Raw genomic sequence first — 14575 nt, 5'->3', positions numbered from 1 at the left:
ATTGAAGCTTAAAGCGGAAAATTTGAATTTTGAAAACTATAAATAGAGAATGTGAAGCTGAAAATAATTTTTTTCATATTAGAATTGCTGGAAGTTTCAGACTCTCCTTTTTTTAAGCCAAACGCCAATTTTTCTGCTTGAATTTTTTAAAATTGTTTTATTTTGAGTTTCTAATCTTTATGGCGCTGATTAGCTTCCATAAAAAACAACTAAGCACCATCACATTGAACAACACGTGAGCAAAAATCGATCCATTGATCAATGGAAACACTATGTTTCCATGCTCCGTTTGTATTATTTATTACAATAGTGGGCTGAACTTTATGAAATGTGAATGGGTTTGACTTTAATTCTTGTTAATTTATACTTGATTATCTTGAAAGAAATACACGAAATCTGAAGTTACATTGGTTGAATTTTGGACTAAGGATGTCTTGGATTGATAGGTCAGTGAATTAGATCATTTAAAATGAACCAACAACCATAAATTATTATATGAATCAGATCGTTAAATTCTGTTGTTTTCTTGCGTTTCTGCAGCTCTTTCAATCGAAAGCAGACTCGACGGCACGACGATAAGATGCTCCCGCCACTGCTGTCCCCCCTTTCCGATGAGCCTCCCAGGAAAACGACCTGTGACAGCAGTGCTCCCATCAGCCAGGAGGGCGGCGCCCCCGGGAGGCTGCCCTGCTCCTCTGCCCCCACCTCATCCTCCTGTCACAGACACAAGAGGGGGGAAGGAAAGGCTTCCTCACACATGAGAAACGGCATTGTGAGTGCTGCCAACAGATCATTCCAGGAGCGGTCAAATTTTTATTTAAACCTCATGACACTGACTTGACTGACGGCTTCATGGCCAGTGTATAACTATGATAATAAAAGTGCCGTTTAGCCATTATAGCCATAATTCACACGATTGGAGCCACAGGTTTGACTTGCCCTCTGTGTGACAGGAAATGAACTCCCATGGCGATAAACTGTGTGGAGAAGGTCACCATGCCAACAGTCAGTCGGGCTCAGAGGTTTGGTTGGAACCGACGATGGACTCAACTGAACCTCGCAGGCCAAAGCTGTCATTTACTGACACGTATGTACAAATACACACACGTATGGGTCAAAAAAGTACATGAGAAATCGTAAGGTGACATTAGTTCAAGAACGGGAAAGAAGGAGTTCTGCAGGGATCAATATTGGGCACCCATTTTATTTCTTAATAACAATTGTAAGGTGGCACGTATTAAAAGGATTTCTGTGCAGGAGAGAATGTAAAACACTTATTAGATGTGGTCAACTATTAAAACAGAAAGTATGGCTTGATAAACAAATTATAAATCCAAACAAAACAAAGTATATAGCTTTTGATCATTGCAAGAACACAAAGGTTGAAATATGTGATTAAGGAAGATAAGATGAGTGAAGGAATTCCTAGATAATATAATTTGACACAAATTAAGTTAAAATATCAAGAAGTACAGTGATAGTAAGCAAAGTTAAATATTTTCTCTTTGTATATTCTAAATATATTGTGTTTTACAAAACCATCTTATAGTCACTGTGCAGATTACATAGATTTCATAGATTCTTACTATGAAGACAGCAGCTTTTTTTAATATAAATTAATATTACTAAAAGGCATATAATAAACTGTAATACAATGCAAGTAATTTATAAAGAAAAAAATAAATACTTCTGCAGAAGAAAATGTTCAAAGACCCACTCCAATGAAAAATGTGTTTTTGGTGCATTTTAATGATGTAAGAATATCAAGATTAAAACGTAATTTCTGTGTATTTTTTTTCAAATCATTGTGAATCAGGAACAGACAAGTTTCCTACTCTGCTCCATTCTGATACATCCGCTTGTAGACAATTAAATCCTGTCTCAAAACTGTGAAGCCGGATTGCCCCTAAATTGTTCATCATTTTTATTGCACCGCTAATGCTAGGATGGTGTTGTGAGGGGCTGTAAGCTAGTGGGAGTCCGTGGATGATGGAAAATAGGGGCGGGCTTACTCCACACCAGTGGTTCTGCCTATAACTCAGAGGTGAATTTCTAATAATCTACTGCTGCTCGGCAGAAACTATTTCCTAAAAAAGGCTTAAGTTTTTGATTAATTAAAAATGTCATAATCATCATTAAAAGACTACTAATAAAGCTTTGAAAACGCACCAAAAGATGATCAGAGTGGGTCTTTAAGGATAAACATTATTTACTAGAAAAGAAAAATGACGTTAAACTAGCTGAACTCTACAGAGTCCCTAAAGGGACATTTAGGTAGAAAAAAAAATGAAATAAAAAGAAAAAAATTGTGGTTACTATCTGGTGTGCACCAATTAGAAAGCAGATTTTTTTACTTCAGTTATCAGAAAAAAAATAATTTCAGTTTTTATTTTAATTTTTGACACATCTTTATTTATTATTCAGTCACTATCTGGTGCGCACCAGTTAATAACCACAAAAAACAATAATTTTTAACTTAAATTTATAGAGAAAAAAATTGTTTTTACCAAAAAACTTTGTTTTTGAGTTACTATCTGGTGCACACCAGATAGAAACCAGAAAGAAAACTTTTTTTACTTCAATTTTTTTGTTTTTACTTTGATGTCCCTTTAAAGATTCCATACAACTCAGTCCACTACAGTATTCAAATGTCTCACAAACTTCTATTGAATTTGTCACAGTTGTGTCCCATCAAGTACAGTACACATCTTACAAAATTACCTCATTTTATCAGCATTTTTTACACATAAAAATGTAAGTTAAGAGACGAGGCACTTAAAAAAAATAATTAACTTAAGCTGTTTGGTACATTTCTGTTGTAGTAAAATACTTTTATTCCTTCTAGGTTTGATAAGATATTTAATTAATCTGGTCAAAGTGACTCTGCACGAGAGTTTCATGCTAAAATGAAATGAAGCTGATGTTTATGCTGCTGCCACTTCATGTAAAACTAAATAGAAAACTTCTGAATTGAGGAAAAAGACTAAAAAAATGTCTTAAAAAATCTGCAGCCCTCCAAGCTGAAGTCTTAAAAAAGATCATTTATCTTCCTGCTTATTTGTCCCAGAAGGCGTCTGCATTATTCATGAAACATGCTTTGCTGTAGTTTCAAGGTTACACTAAGCCTGAGGTGTGTGTAAATGCTGAATGTGTGCTGTAGCGTTGTTGATGGCGATTATGTACATCACTCTGGATCCTCCTCTCTTGTTGTTAGTTACAGTTTAACCACATGTGTCGTTTCCAGGGTCCGCGGTGCAGACTACTACATGCAGGAAGCAAAGAGACTGAAGCACAAGGCCGACGCTCTGGTGAGATGCTCTCCGGCTAAACACGCCAGTGAAAATCAATCAGGAAGAGTTTCTCATTCATCCGTCTGCAGCAGATGGTCCCGCACACAGACGGCGCTAACGTCCAGAGTCTAGACTGGAATTATATGTGCTCCGTTAGTCTCTGCAGAATGAAAATCTATTTCGTATCAAGGACTGCACTGTATAATTTGTGTTATTTATTGCACCGTTTGTCTCCAAGGAAACATTGCACTCAAGGACTGATGATGTCTGCAAGATTATACAATATCAGAAGGATTGCTCGATCCTCCCCAAACAATGAAACAAGATTTATTCAACTTGTTATTTATGTTACGTTTGCCTGTTGTGTCCTCAGATTTGTCTGGGGGATTTCTGTCTTAGAAGGAGATTATTCAGAGCAGCATCATTAAGATGCTTCATTTTTATTTTTGGTGCTCACTGGCTTCTCGCTTCATCTCCGTCGCTCTGCTTCTGTTTCTGTCCGTCATCCTCCCCTTCTGCCTGCAGATGGACAAATTTGGGAAAGCGGTGAACTACGCAGATGGTGCCCTCTCCTTCATCGAGTGTGGAAACGCCATGGAGCGAGACCCGCTGGAGGCCAAATCGCCATACACCATGTACTCCGAGACTGTGGAGCTAATCAGGTGTGTGCTTTTACCTAAGACAGCCTCTGTTAATCTGTTAACCTTTTAACACCAGAACTTTGATTTTTTTTAAATAAAGATTAAAGAAATTGCAAGAATGAAGTAAAAGTTATGAGACAAGGACAGATTTTCAATTATAAATAATAATTGTAGAATTTATAAGATTGAATTAATACATTTATGAGTCAAAATGTTAACTAAGAAAAATACAAACAACAAAAGAAGAACTAAAATTGTGTTTCAGTAGAGGTCATCATGAGTGGTTAGTTGATTTTAGGTTTTTAGTCATTTAGTTAGTCAACATCGACTTATTGTAAGTATATAAACATTAAAAAGAAGTTGGAAGACAGTTGGCATCTTCAGAAAGAGATTCTTGACCCACAATTAGTGGGTCGTTTTAACACCCCTCTGCAGTATAGTTACAGAGGTCCAAATGCATTATGGGACATGGATACTTTCAATAAACTAAAACCTTATGGTGTCACCATAAATGGTACATAATGTGGATGGAGGTTTACAGAACCAGCTGTATTTTTTTTAACCAGGATGGTTTTTCCTTGGAAAATTGCATCTTTTTCCTTATAATTTACTGCTTTATTCTTGTAAAATTTTGACTTTTTTTTCATAATTTTACGACTTTATTATCAAAAAATGTTGCCTTTTTTCCTCATAGTGTTACAACTTTATTATCGTACAATGGACTTTTTTTGTCATAATTTTACCATTTTCATTTTGTAATAAATTGACATCCTTTTCATAATTTTTACATCTTTAATCTTGTTAAATGTGGACTTTTTTTTCATGATTTTACAACTTTATTATCATGAAATGTGGACTTTTTTCATATTATTTTACAATTTCAATTTTGTAATAAATTGACTGTTTTCTCATTATTTTGCAACTTTAATCTTGTAAAATGTTAACTTTTTTTCTCAAAGATTTACAACTTTAATTTCTTAAGAAAGGGACTCTTTTCCTAATAGTTTTACAACTAGTTTTTTTTTTTTTTTAAGTGGATTTTTTTCTCATAATTTTACAACTTTATCATTGTAAAATGTGGATTTTTTTATCATGATTTTACAACTTTATTATTGTAAAATGTGGATTTTTTCTCATAAATATGCAATTTCAAATATTGTAATAAATTGACTTTCTTTCCCTATTTTACAACTTTAATCTTGTAAAATGTGGAATTTTTTTCTCTTAGTTTTTCAACTTAAAAATGTAGTTAAAATATAAACTTTTTTGCTCAGAAATGTACAACTTTCATTTCATAAGGAAGGGACTCTTCTCCTCATAGTTGTACAACTTTTTTTTTTAAATGTGGACTTTTTTACAACTTCATTATCATAAATTAGATGATAGATTTCTTAAAAAAATTACAACTTTACTCTCGTAATAAAGGGACATTTTTTCCTCATGATTTTACAACTTTAGTCTAAAAAAGTGGACTTTTTATCATACACTTTTACAACTTTATTCTTGTAAATTTGTACTCGTTTCTCATACTTTTTATGATTTTAGTCTCACATATTAGAATTACATTTTCTTTTTTCATTTTTGAGTCCAACATACCGTTGTAATCTTTGAAAAGCTCTTTAAAAACTGCTTAAAAAAACTCACTCAGGTAGATTGTAAATTGTCTGGACTTGTGATGTAGTATTTTATTCCTGTGTGACGCCTTCGTTTGAGTCTTATTATTCTTACTTGCTCAGAACAGAAACAAAAGCCAGATTTTGCTCATTTACATTGAGTCTAATGCTGACATTTCGATTTATGCACAACATCCTAATTCAAAAATTCATAAAATAAAATCAGACACCTTTTTAAAGCTTATACGGTTTAGGGTTCGGTGTGAATCTGGAAGAAAAAAACCATCGGAAATTAAACTATACCAGATGAACATGCAGGAAGGATGATGAATGATACTATTTCATTGTTTATGGATCACTTAGCTACTGCTTAGGAGTCCTCTTAACAGAGTAATACATTAGATATGTATCATAATAAATCATAGCATGTCCACAATACATCAGCAGACATTGCATCATTGTTTAACAACCAGTTTCTCTGCAACATTTTTTTTAAAGCTCCTTCAATTGGGTGAGTTGGATCTTTCTAGACTTACAGGATAAAAAATTGAATTTCAGAATAAGTTTTAAGATGTCACAATGAGAAAATAATTATAATTGGACAAGCAGGTTACGTCTGTTTCAGTTTCATGGCCAGATAAATGCAAAATCAAGAGTAGTTTTTGGAAATGTTTTTCAAATAAAAAGCACGGTGCTTACATGTCTCCGCGAGAGAGGGTTGTCAAAACATATATCTAATTTGCAAGTGAGGATCAGCATCATGATCACAAATGAATGTATGAGGTTTTTTTACTCCCTAAAGCACCACCAGGGTTGAACCGACCTAATGTCTTCTAATTTTATATTTACCTTTAGTTTCCTACCAGGTGCTCACAAGTATTACTCACTAAAAATTTTAAATATTAACATTTTTCAGGACCTTATTACAAATTTGAATTATAAATTACAAATTTTGACAGCTCAAAATGTACTTCACTGATGTGCTTTTTTATCGTTTTGAGAACAGACTGGACACTGGTTATTACATATTCTTTCTTTAATATACTAAATATAATGAATTCTTAGTTAAAATAACTGTGATTTAATTTAAATACAAGCATTTTTTTCCAAAATCAAAATAAAAACATTAACAAGTCAGTTTTAAATGTAAATTTAATACGCTTTTGTTAAAAAAAATAATTTCTGGCACCATTTGATTGAACTCAGTTTTTGCAAAGTTGATGCATAAACCTGAGTTAGATGAATGCATTTTAACCAGGAATAGAGTGATAGAATTATTTTCATTTGGAGGACTGTTTTTTTTTTTTTTTTACTGAAATCATGAGCGATAATACAGCCTGTTCAATCTCATGTTCTCCTCAGGTTTGAGTTATTTTTCTCTTGTTTCCTCGCAATCCAAAATAATTCTTAGGGATTTTTTTCAGGTTGTCCAAATTAACAATTCCAAAACCCAGTGTCCTGCAAATTTCCCAAAAGTGTCTGTAACAAAACTAGTGAGCATCAATTCTCATTAAATATCCAAATATAGGCCGCATTGCATTGCTTTTGAAGGATTTCTCATGCAAAATAATCGATTTAAATAGATTTTTTCCAAGTTTTAATCATCAGCTTTGGTAAAATGTTCATTTGTGTTTTTTTTTCATTTTTTTTGTAGAAATTGTTGATATTTAGGGTTTAAAGGAAAAAAATACTGTATGCATGCGTCTGAATTACTATTTAAATTTAAGGCACAAGATAGTCCCATACACTATAGTTTTTTAGTTGTTAGGGAGTAGCATTGTCTCTCTTTGGGACCCTGCAATAGACTAGTGTGATGATCAGGTTGTGTATTCACCTTTCAGGAGCTGGGGATAGGCTCCAGCAACCCTGTGCCCCTGACTTGGATTAGTTAAGTGTATAAATGATTGGATTTTCATACAAAATTTTGAATTATTGAAAGAAAAATACATCCTTTCTAACCCTGTCTAGTTTTAATGAATTCAGAAAAGTCTGAGTGGAGCTTTTTTCTGATTTTCAGAAAAAATAAAAAGACATTTTATAAAACTGAATCTACTTAAAGTTTCTTCTCACAAGGACTTATGCTATTAAATCACCGTGGTATCTTAAGATCTCAGGTTTTTAGCTTTTGAGAGGTTCCAATCTGTGAAAAAGCTAAGTGCAGCACAGGGCAGACGAGTGCTGCTGAGGGTTGACGGCTCTGTGGTGGAATGACATCCAGTCGTTCAGGAGAAGTGTTTGAGTTCAAGATCTGCTCGTCTCATTCATCCTGCTGAAGTGCTCTCGAGCAAGACACCACATCGCTGGCAGCTACAGGGCTGCAGATCAGTTTATTGACCTCTAAACTTCTCGAGGAGACATCCGGAGAACGGATGAGCATTTCTCTTCAAAGATCAATAGAACACAAAGGTAGAAGTCTCGATTCTTAAAGCCGCTCCGTGGAGTTTCATTTTTCACAGTGGAGTGTTGTTTAAAGTTCAGGAGATCAGCATACCCAGCAGGCTGCAGATGAACCCTTCACTCCTTTCTTTTTTTTAAATAAAAAACCCTCACAGGATGAGAATTGTTTTCCTCCACAGAGCTGGAGAAAGCTGACCTGTAGCTTGTTTCGCCCCAGGCCACTTTCAACTTGCTGCCAAAGAGCTGTCAGAGTTCACTTCCTGCCAAATCTGAGCTGTCACAAAAATAATTCTTTCAGCTTTTATAAAAAATAAAATATTTTCTGGGTTTTTTTTAGCTTCTTTAGATTTCTTTCTGTATAAGTGGAGAAAAATCATCCATATGTGTCTGCAGGTACGCCATGAGGTTGAAGAACTTCACCAGCCATTCAGCCACGGTCTTGGAGAAGAGACTAGCTGTGCTGTGGTAGGACTTTCTCCAATTATATATATGTGTGTGTCTGTGTGTGTGCTGCACTCTAAGTATTCATCCATCATAGGAAATACAGCCTCTCCTGCAGCTCTTACAGACCATAAGCTTTTTTGATGACACAACAATAAAGTATCTCTCTTTAAAGGTTATGCGTTCTAGTGCCTGAAACTAATGGAGAAAGCTGACGAATGGAGGTTTTAACTCAACTAAACCGTTTAATGAGAAAAAAGGACAAACAAATCAGAGGTTTGTCTAGAACTCCTCCCACAAAACCCTCGGAGGAAGACCCCCGCTCTGATTTATAGTCACACCGTCATTGAATTGATCAGAACCCAGTTTGGTGTTTTTACAGAAAAGATACACAGACTTTAAGAAAATAGTAAAAATAAATCAATATTTTTTTTTCTTGTGATTGTGTCTACATCAGATATATGATAAATAGAACTTTAGATGCAATTATTTTCTACCTAAACTGAAGATCATAAATTGTTACATGAGTGGTTGTTGAGTTATTTAACGCCTTTTATGCACATTTTTGGTGTTAACCCTTTAAAACTGGAGATAACATGCACTCTGACCCACCGTAATTCTTTGAGCATCTACACATTTTATGTAAATCTGCAGATTCTGACACAGATTAAAGTGGCCTTCTCATTGGCTAATGTAAAGTGTTGCATTATGGAGCACGGCTGCTTTTCTCCTCTTCTGAATCAGCCAGAATTTAATTAAATGCGTAAACTGCTGAAGAGTTACAAGAATTTACAAAGTGTGACCCACTTCCGCCCCCATATTAAAAACTAAAAATATGTAATATAATTTTTATATCATGTCATGTAAATAATAATTATTTTTTTATAAATATAAATAATTCTAAAATAAGTATGAAAAAAAATAAATAAAAAATAATAATTTGAAAAATATATAAAAAATAAAATAATAAAAATAAAGATGAAATAAAAATAAAATCAAATTTAAATAAAATAAAATTACCTTAAATCAAATTAATAAAAAAAAAAAAAAAAAAAAAAAAATTAAATGCAGCAACTGAACCTTCCACCTTAAAAAACTCTAAAGCAAAGCAGATCCCGGTTTCTATAGGAGGTTAAAGCGATTTGTCAGTCACAGAGGCGGATAAGAGCATTATGAGCTTGCAGTAGGTGATGGGTCCCTGTTGGGGGCGAGGACACAGACTCCGGTGACAGCCGCCTGCACAGAGACCGCAGAACAGGTGCTTCAGTAAGGAAAAAAAAAGTAATCTAACCTCAACTCATTTTAGTTGGATTTTTTTCGACAAACGGCTAAAATTCTTAAAATCTCCCAGCAAATCTGTGTTAAAGCACAATTCAGAGAACTCAACATTTTTTATTTTAGCCTTAAATTACTTTAAAAATATTTAAGTGACATTCTGCTTAATGGAAATAATCTGATTAATCACATTTTTTTGTTGCCCTGTTTGAAGTCTTTCTTTGCAGATGACACGAAAATAATATTAAGGGAAGAGCCTTTAAAAGGGAATTTGTGCAGAGGATTCATCTGCCTTTTAATGCTTGTGTTTCCATAGTAACCGCTGTCAGTCTCTGCTGTATCTGAGGATGTTCCATCTGAAGAAAGACCACGCTGTCAAGTACTCACGGTCGCTCATGGAGTACTTTAAGGTAGTATGCACTCACACAAATGCACACACACACACAAACCGCCTCCCCCTCCTCTCTCTCCCATTTTCTCCTTCTGTGCCAAACATTTAAAGCCAATTACAGTCCTTTCAAATACATTTCAGATTCATTTTCACGGTGCCTGTGCATCAATTTTGCATTACTGTATTAAATTCCCGTTCCCTCTCCTTGATATTAATGTATTAATTAGCTCCATCAATCATCACAGTGGATTGTTGAGGTTTAATGTGCTTGTTTTGAATAATTATGTTTAGTTTCATTAATTACGGAGGATGTCGTTATCACAGTGCATTTGCATTGATGGGTTTGGTCCCTGGGAAGCTGTGCATATGCGAGCGGGGCTGTGTACACACGCTGCGTGTTGACAGAAAGTCACAACAGCTCAGAAACAATCCAAGCACTTGTGTAATACACTTAGTAACTACACGCTAGTGTGAATTTTAAATTCACATTTGAGTCGACGCTCAAACCTGTTTACATAAGAGCTGGAAAACTTGTCAAATACATGCAGTAAACATTAATCCCAGATCCTTTTGGACGTGTTCTGTTTGGTTTACTGGAAAAGAACATTTACAATATTACAGATTTAGAAACTGTTTCACTTTTAGCATCATTTTAAATTGGACCCAAGAAATCATTTTAAAATCACATTTTTATGGATATTTTGTTTGTCTAATGATCAAGAATTCAATATTTTTCAGAGTTGATGGACCAGGACGGTTTTCCACTTAAACATGCAGAAAAGATTCTCTCTTTTCAGGCTGTAGAAGTTCACTTATACCTAGAATACATTTTGTGGAAGTGCTGGAATTATGCTGGGACACCTTCAGATTCATTAGAGATAAAAAAAATTACACACAATTATAACTGGCCTCTTATTGTGGGCGAACCATTTACAGTTTATTGCGAGAAAATATACAATTTTGCCAAGTATTTCTGACTCATTTCACTTATAGTTGATTAAAGCCTAAAAGATGCTTATGTGCCAAAGCTTGAAGTAAATTTAAAAAAAGAGCATAAAATGCCTAATTTAAACTTTTATCTCACTGAGTAAAACTGTCTCATGTTAAAAGCAAAAATAAAAAAAGTATTCTGCTTTCTTCTGAGTGACCTCTGACAGCTCACTACCGATTGGAGGCAAAAAAAAAAAACATAGCAAACCTATCGACACCTTCATACACAATTCTGGTAAACCAATTGTTACTACACTTCTGCAGATTCCTGTTAGATGGACTCAAAACTGTGTGGAAAAATACACAAATTTAATAAAGCACACACAAAGATCCAAAAAACAGAATTTTGGTTGGCCTTCCACTAACTTGTGACAGCTCATAAAACGTTAGAGGCAAAAATATTGCCAAAAATGAAAATACATCTGCCCATCATACTGATGAGCATCTTATCACTGTAGACATACAACATTTTAGGAGAAAAAAAAAACACTAAATTGCAAGAAAATTCTAGAGTTCTGGTTTACTCTCCACCAACCTGTAACAGCTCACGGTGAGATGGAGCCAAAAATATTGCCAAAAATAAAACACACACCTGCACACAATTCTGACTGACTAACTGCTACATAAGATGGACACCCAGCATAATAAGAAAATACACAACTTAGGGGGAAAGAAACTCAAAGTTGCAAGAAAATACAAGAATATACTGGTTTACCTCCCGGTAACCTGTGACAGCTCACAACATGTTGGAGGCAAAAAATTGAAAAAATTAAAAGCACACACATCCGCACAATTCTGACTGACAAACTGCTACAGGTTGTAGTAAGGTAGGCACACAGTAGCATGAAAAAATACACAAAGTGGGGTAAAAACAACACAAAGTTGCAAGAAAAAGCAAAAATAATTATTAACCTGTTACCTGTGACAGCTCACAACAAGTAGGCGGCAAAAATATGAATAAAATAAAAATATATTTGCCAAAAATTCTGATAAGTAACTTATTACAACACTGCTTCAAGATATGATAACGCAGACACACAATATTGTGGTAAAATGTAGAAATAAAAAAAAAACACTAAATTGCTAGAAAATTCTAGAATTCTAGAATTTTGGTGGAACAAATTTGCAACACACTAAATTATGTTTAGCAACAAATTACTAAGCTGCTGCAGGTTGTGATTAAGAAGACACACAAAATTGTGAAAAAAAGCTAATTACAGTAGGAAAAATAAAAATAAAAAGCTGCAAAAATACTCAATTTGGCGAGTGCTTCACTGGGGTCACTTATGGACAAAATTGCAAGAAAATATCAGAATTAAGCCCATTCTGTGGATTTTTTAGGGTACAATAATTTTGTGTTGGAAGTATAATTTAAAAGGAAAAAATGACCAATGTTCATCAATCTGTGACACAATTTGAGGCCCAAAATTGCTTAAAAAATAGAAACAAACTCAGTTTTGATGACTTAAGTTGATTAAATTGTGTGGATCTCTCCAAGAAGCAACAACCAATGACTTGTTAACAACTAAAGATTACAGGGAAAACAATTATTTGGCCAATACTGGCTAAAATTGTGAGAAAAATGCACCAATAAGGCATCGCACTGGGAAGTGACAGATTGTGACTAATTGGAGGTTCAAATGTGTGAGAAAATTCTGGATAGTCTCTTATTAAACTGACACCGCATGACTCGTTAGAAGTGTAAAACTGTGAGAAAAATGCACAAACTAGGAGCTTTGAGTGGTCAAAAACTAACATCAAGATAATAAATGGATCAAATTACTAACGTGTCTCAGCTCACACTTCTGATCGCACATAAATTGTAAAGAAAAAAAGACAGATGTGGAGAAAATTGTTAGAAATTTTGCAAATTTGTTTATTTGTGGCTCAGAAGCGGATGACTAGTTCAAGGGAAAAAACAGAAAAAGGAAAGAAAGTTGAATTCTGCTTTTGTTTTTCTGTGACAGCTAATTACTAGCTGTAAGCACAGAGTGGTGAGAAAATACAGACTCACACACAAGCCACAAACATGAAAACACACAAACTTAGCTGGCATCTTACCAAGCTTCCACTCCTCAAGGTTCTTTTTTTTTCATTTTATAAAATAACAAGAAAACACAAATTAGGGTAGAGAAAGTTTCAAGAGTGCACAAATTAGAAGAAAATCTCCAATCTCTCACAACTTGATGAATGTCAGACATGGAACAAATTAAGTTAGTATCTCCAAAGTAAACAACTTCCAAGCAAAACACTATAAAGGGTAGAATCCCACAGGTATGATACAGATTATAACTAGTTGTTGGCACAAAATTCACAAATTGTGCTGGAGGGTCTTCCTGGGCTTTGACAGCTCATTTGTTGGTGCTTTTTTTGGAGGCAAATGTGTGCATAAGTTCAGTAACCTAAAAGGATGCTACAGCTAGAGATCTGTTCAGTGCAAAAGAAAACAAAAATGCAAGAAAATATTTAAATTCAGTGATTTTCTCTGTGAAATATAACAGATTTAGAAAGGTTGGAAAATGTAGAGAGGCACTACTGCCCTCCTTTGTGGAACAGTCTCCCAGAGAACCTGAGGCTCAAAACTCTTCTTTTAGCTAATTTTACGACTTTTTTTTTACTTTTTGGTGTATTAATGAATCTGTTTGATCATATTTTATAAATTTACTCTAGAAATTAAATAATAATACATTTTAATATTTCTTATTTCAATGTTTTATTGCTTTAAGTTTACTTTTTGTTCTCATTTTAATTTCCGGGGCTTCCTCATTTGGCTCCTCCCCCTCTACCACTCTGGATGGGGACCTGCTTCACCGCTTATCTGTGGTGAAGCGTTCCCCATCTGTGATGCTGCATTTGGTTGACTCTGCGGTTATTCAGAGAGGTCCCAACTATTAGAGTTTCCAACAACCAACTTATTTTTTTTTCGTGCTCAGCATATTTCTCCATCAGTTAGGGGATGGGAGGGGTTTGGGGGCGGGTCTGGGTAGGGGCCCTATTTTAATTTTTGTGCTTGCTTTACATTGCCTAAAAACCCTCTCCGATTAAAACAATGTGTTTTTAACATGTTCTTGATGATGGAGGACATATATTAACACAATTAAGATTAAAATTGTGTTTCTAACTATTTCTTTATTAAAATTGTTGTGAATCAGGAGCAGATGAAAAAAATTCTGTTTGGAAAATATTGTATTTGTGACTTAGAAAATAAATTTTTTTGTACTGGTAATGTTAGGTTGTGGTTGTGAGGGGCTGTAAGCTAGAGGGAGAGCATGTAAACAGAGAGCTCTCAGCAACAGGGGCAGGTTACTGCAGGCCAACGAGTCCACCCCCTGCTTAAAAGTAAATTTTTAGGATGTAGGATAAACTATATCCTAGAAAACAAGATTTTTTATTTTCAATTTTATTTTGGCTAAAAGCGGCACACTCATAAGTTGAAGCACTGTGAATGCTTTTTAAAAAAAAGATCAAAACATGATTGGAATGGGACTTCACGAACAAACATGATGATTTCCCAGCATGCCACACAGAGATAGTTTC

The 14575-nt window shown here is 34.5% G+C and overlaps 1 protein-coding gene and 1 long non-coding RNA gene across 4 annotated transcripts in view; one reads left to right on the top strand and one right to left on the bottom strand.

The window, feature by feature from the left end:
* Positions 1-14575, top strand: part of aff2 (AF4/FMR2 family, member 2) — a 199322-nt gene that overhangs the window by 174628 nt on the left and 10119 nt on the right. For 2 of the 3 annotated variants that reach the window (XM_024283313.2, XM_024283311.2), the window contains exons 18-23: positions 541-772; positions 954-1087; positions 3245-3308; positions 3816-3952; positions 8335-8406; positions 9974-10067. In XM_024283313.2, the coding sequence (XP_024139081.1) occupies positions 541-772; positions 954-1087; positions 3245-3308; positions 3816-3952; positions 8335-8406; positions 9974-10067 (733 nt within the window). Of the gene's footprint in view, positions 1-540; positions 773-953; positions 1088-3244; positions 3309-3815; positions 3953-8334; positions 9290-9973; positions 10068-14575 lie in introns of those variants that run through there. The other variant, XM_036214109.1, reaches the window with a different exon arrangement.
* LOC118599293 overlaps positions 9346-14575 on the bottom strand; it is an 18775-nt gene continuing 13545 nt past the window's right edge. Inside the window, exon 3 of the long non-coding RNA XR_004948595.1 lies at positions 9346-9618. This is a non-coding gene — a long non-coding RNA (uncharacterized LOC118599293). The remainder of the gene's footprint in view (positions 9619-14575) is intronic.

Source organism: Oryzias melastigma, linkage group LG10, assembly GCF_002922805.2.
Source record: "Oryzias melastigma strain HK-1 linkage group LG10, ASM292280v2, whole genome shotgun sequence".
Taxonomy (NCBI): Eukaryota; Metazoa; Chordata; class Actinopteri; order Beloniformes; family Adrianichthyidae; genus Oryzias; species Oryzias melastigma.
Note: the sequence above shows the minus strand (reverse complement) of the source record. Positions and strands in the feature narration are given on the sequence as shown.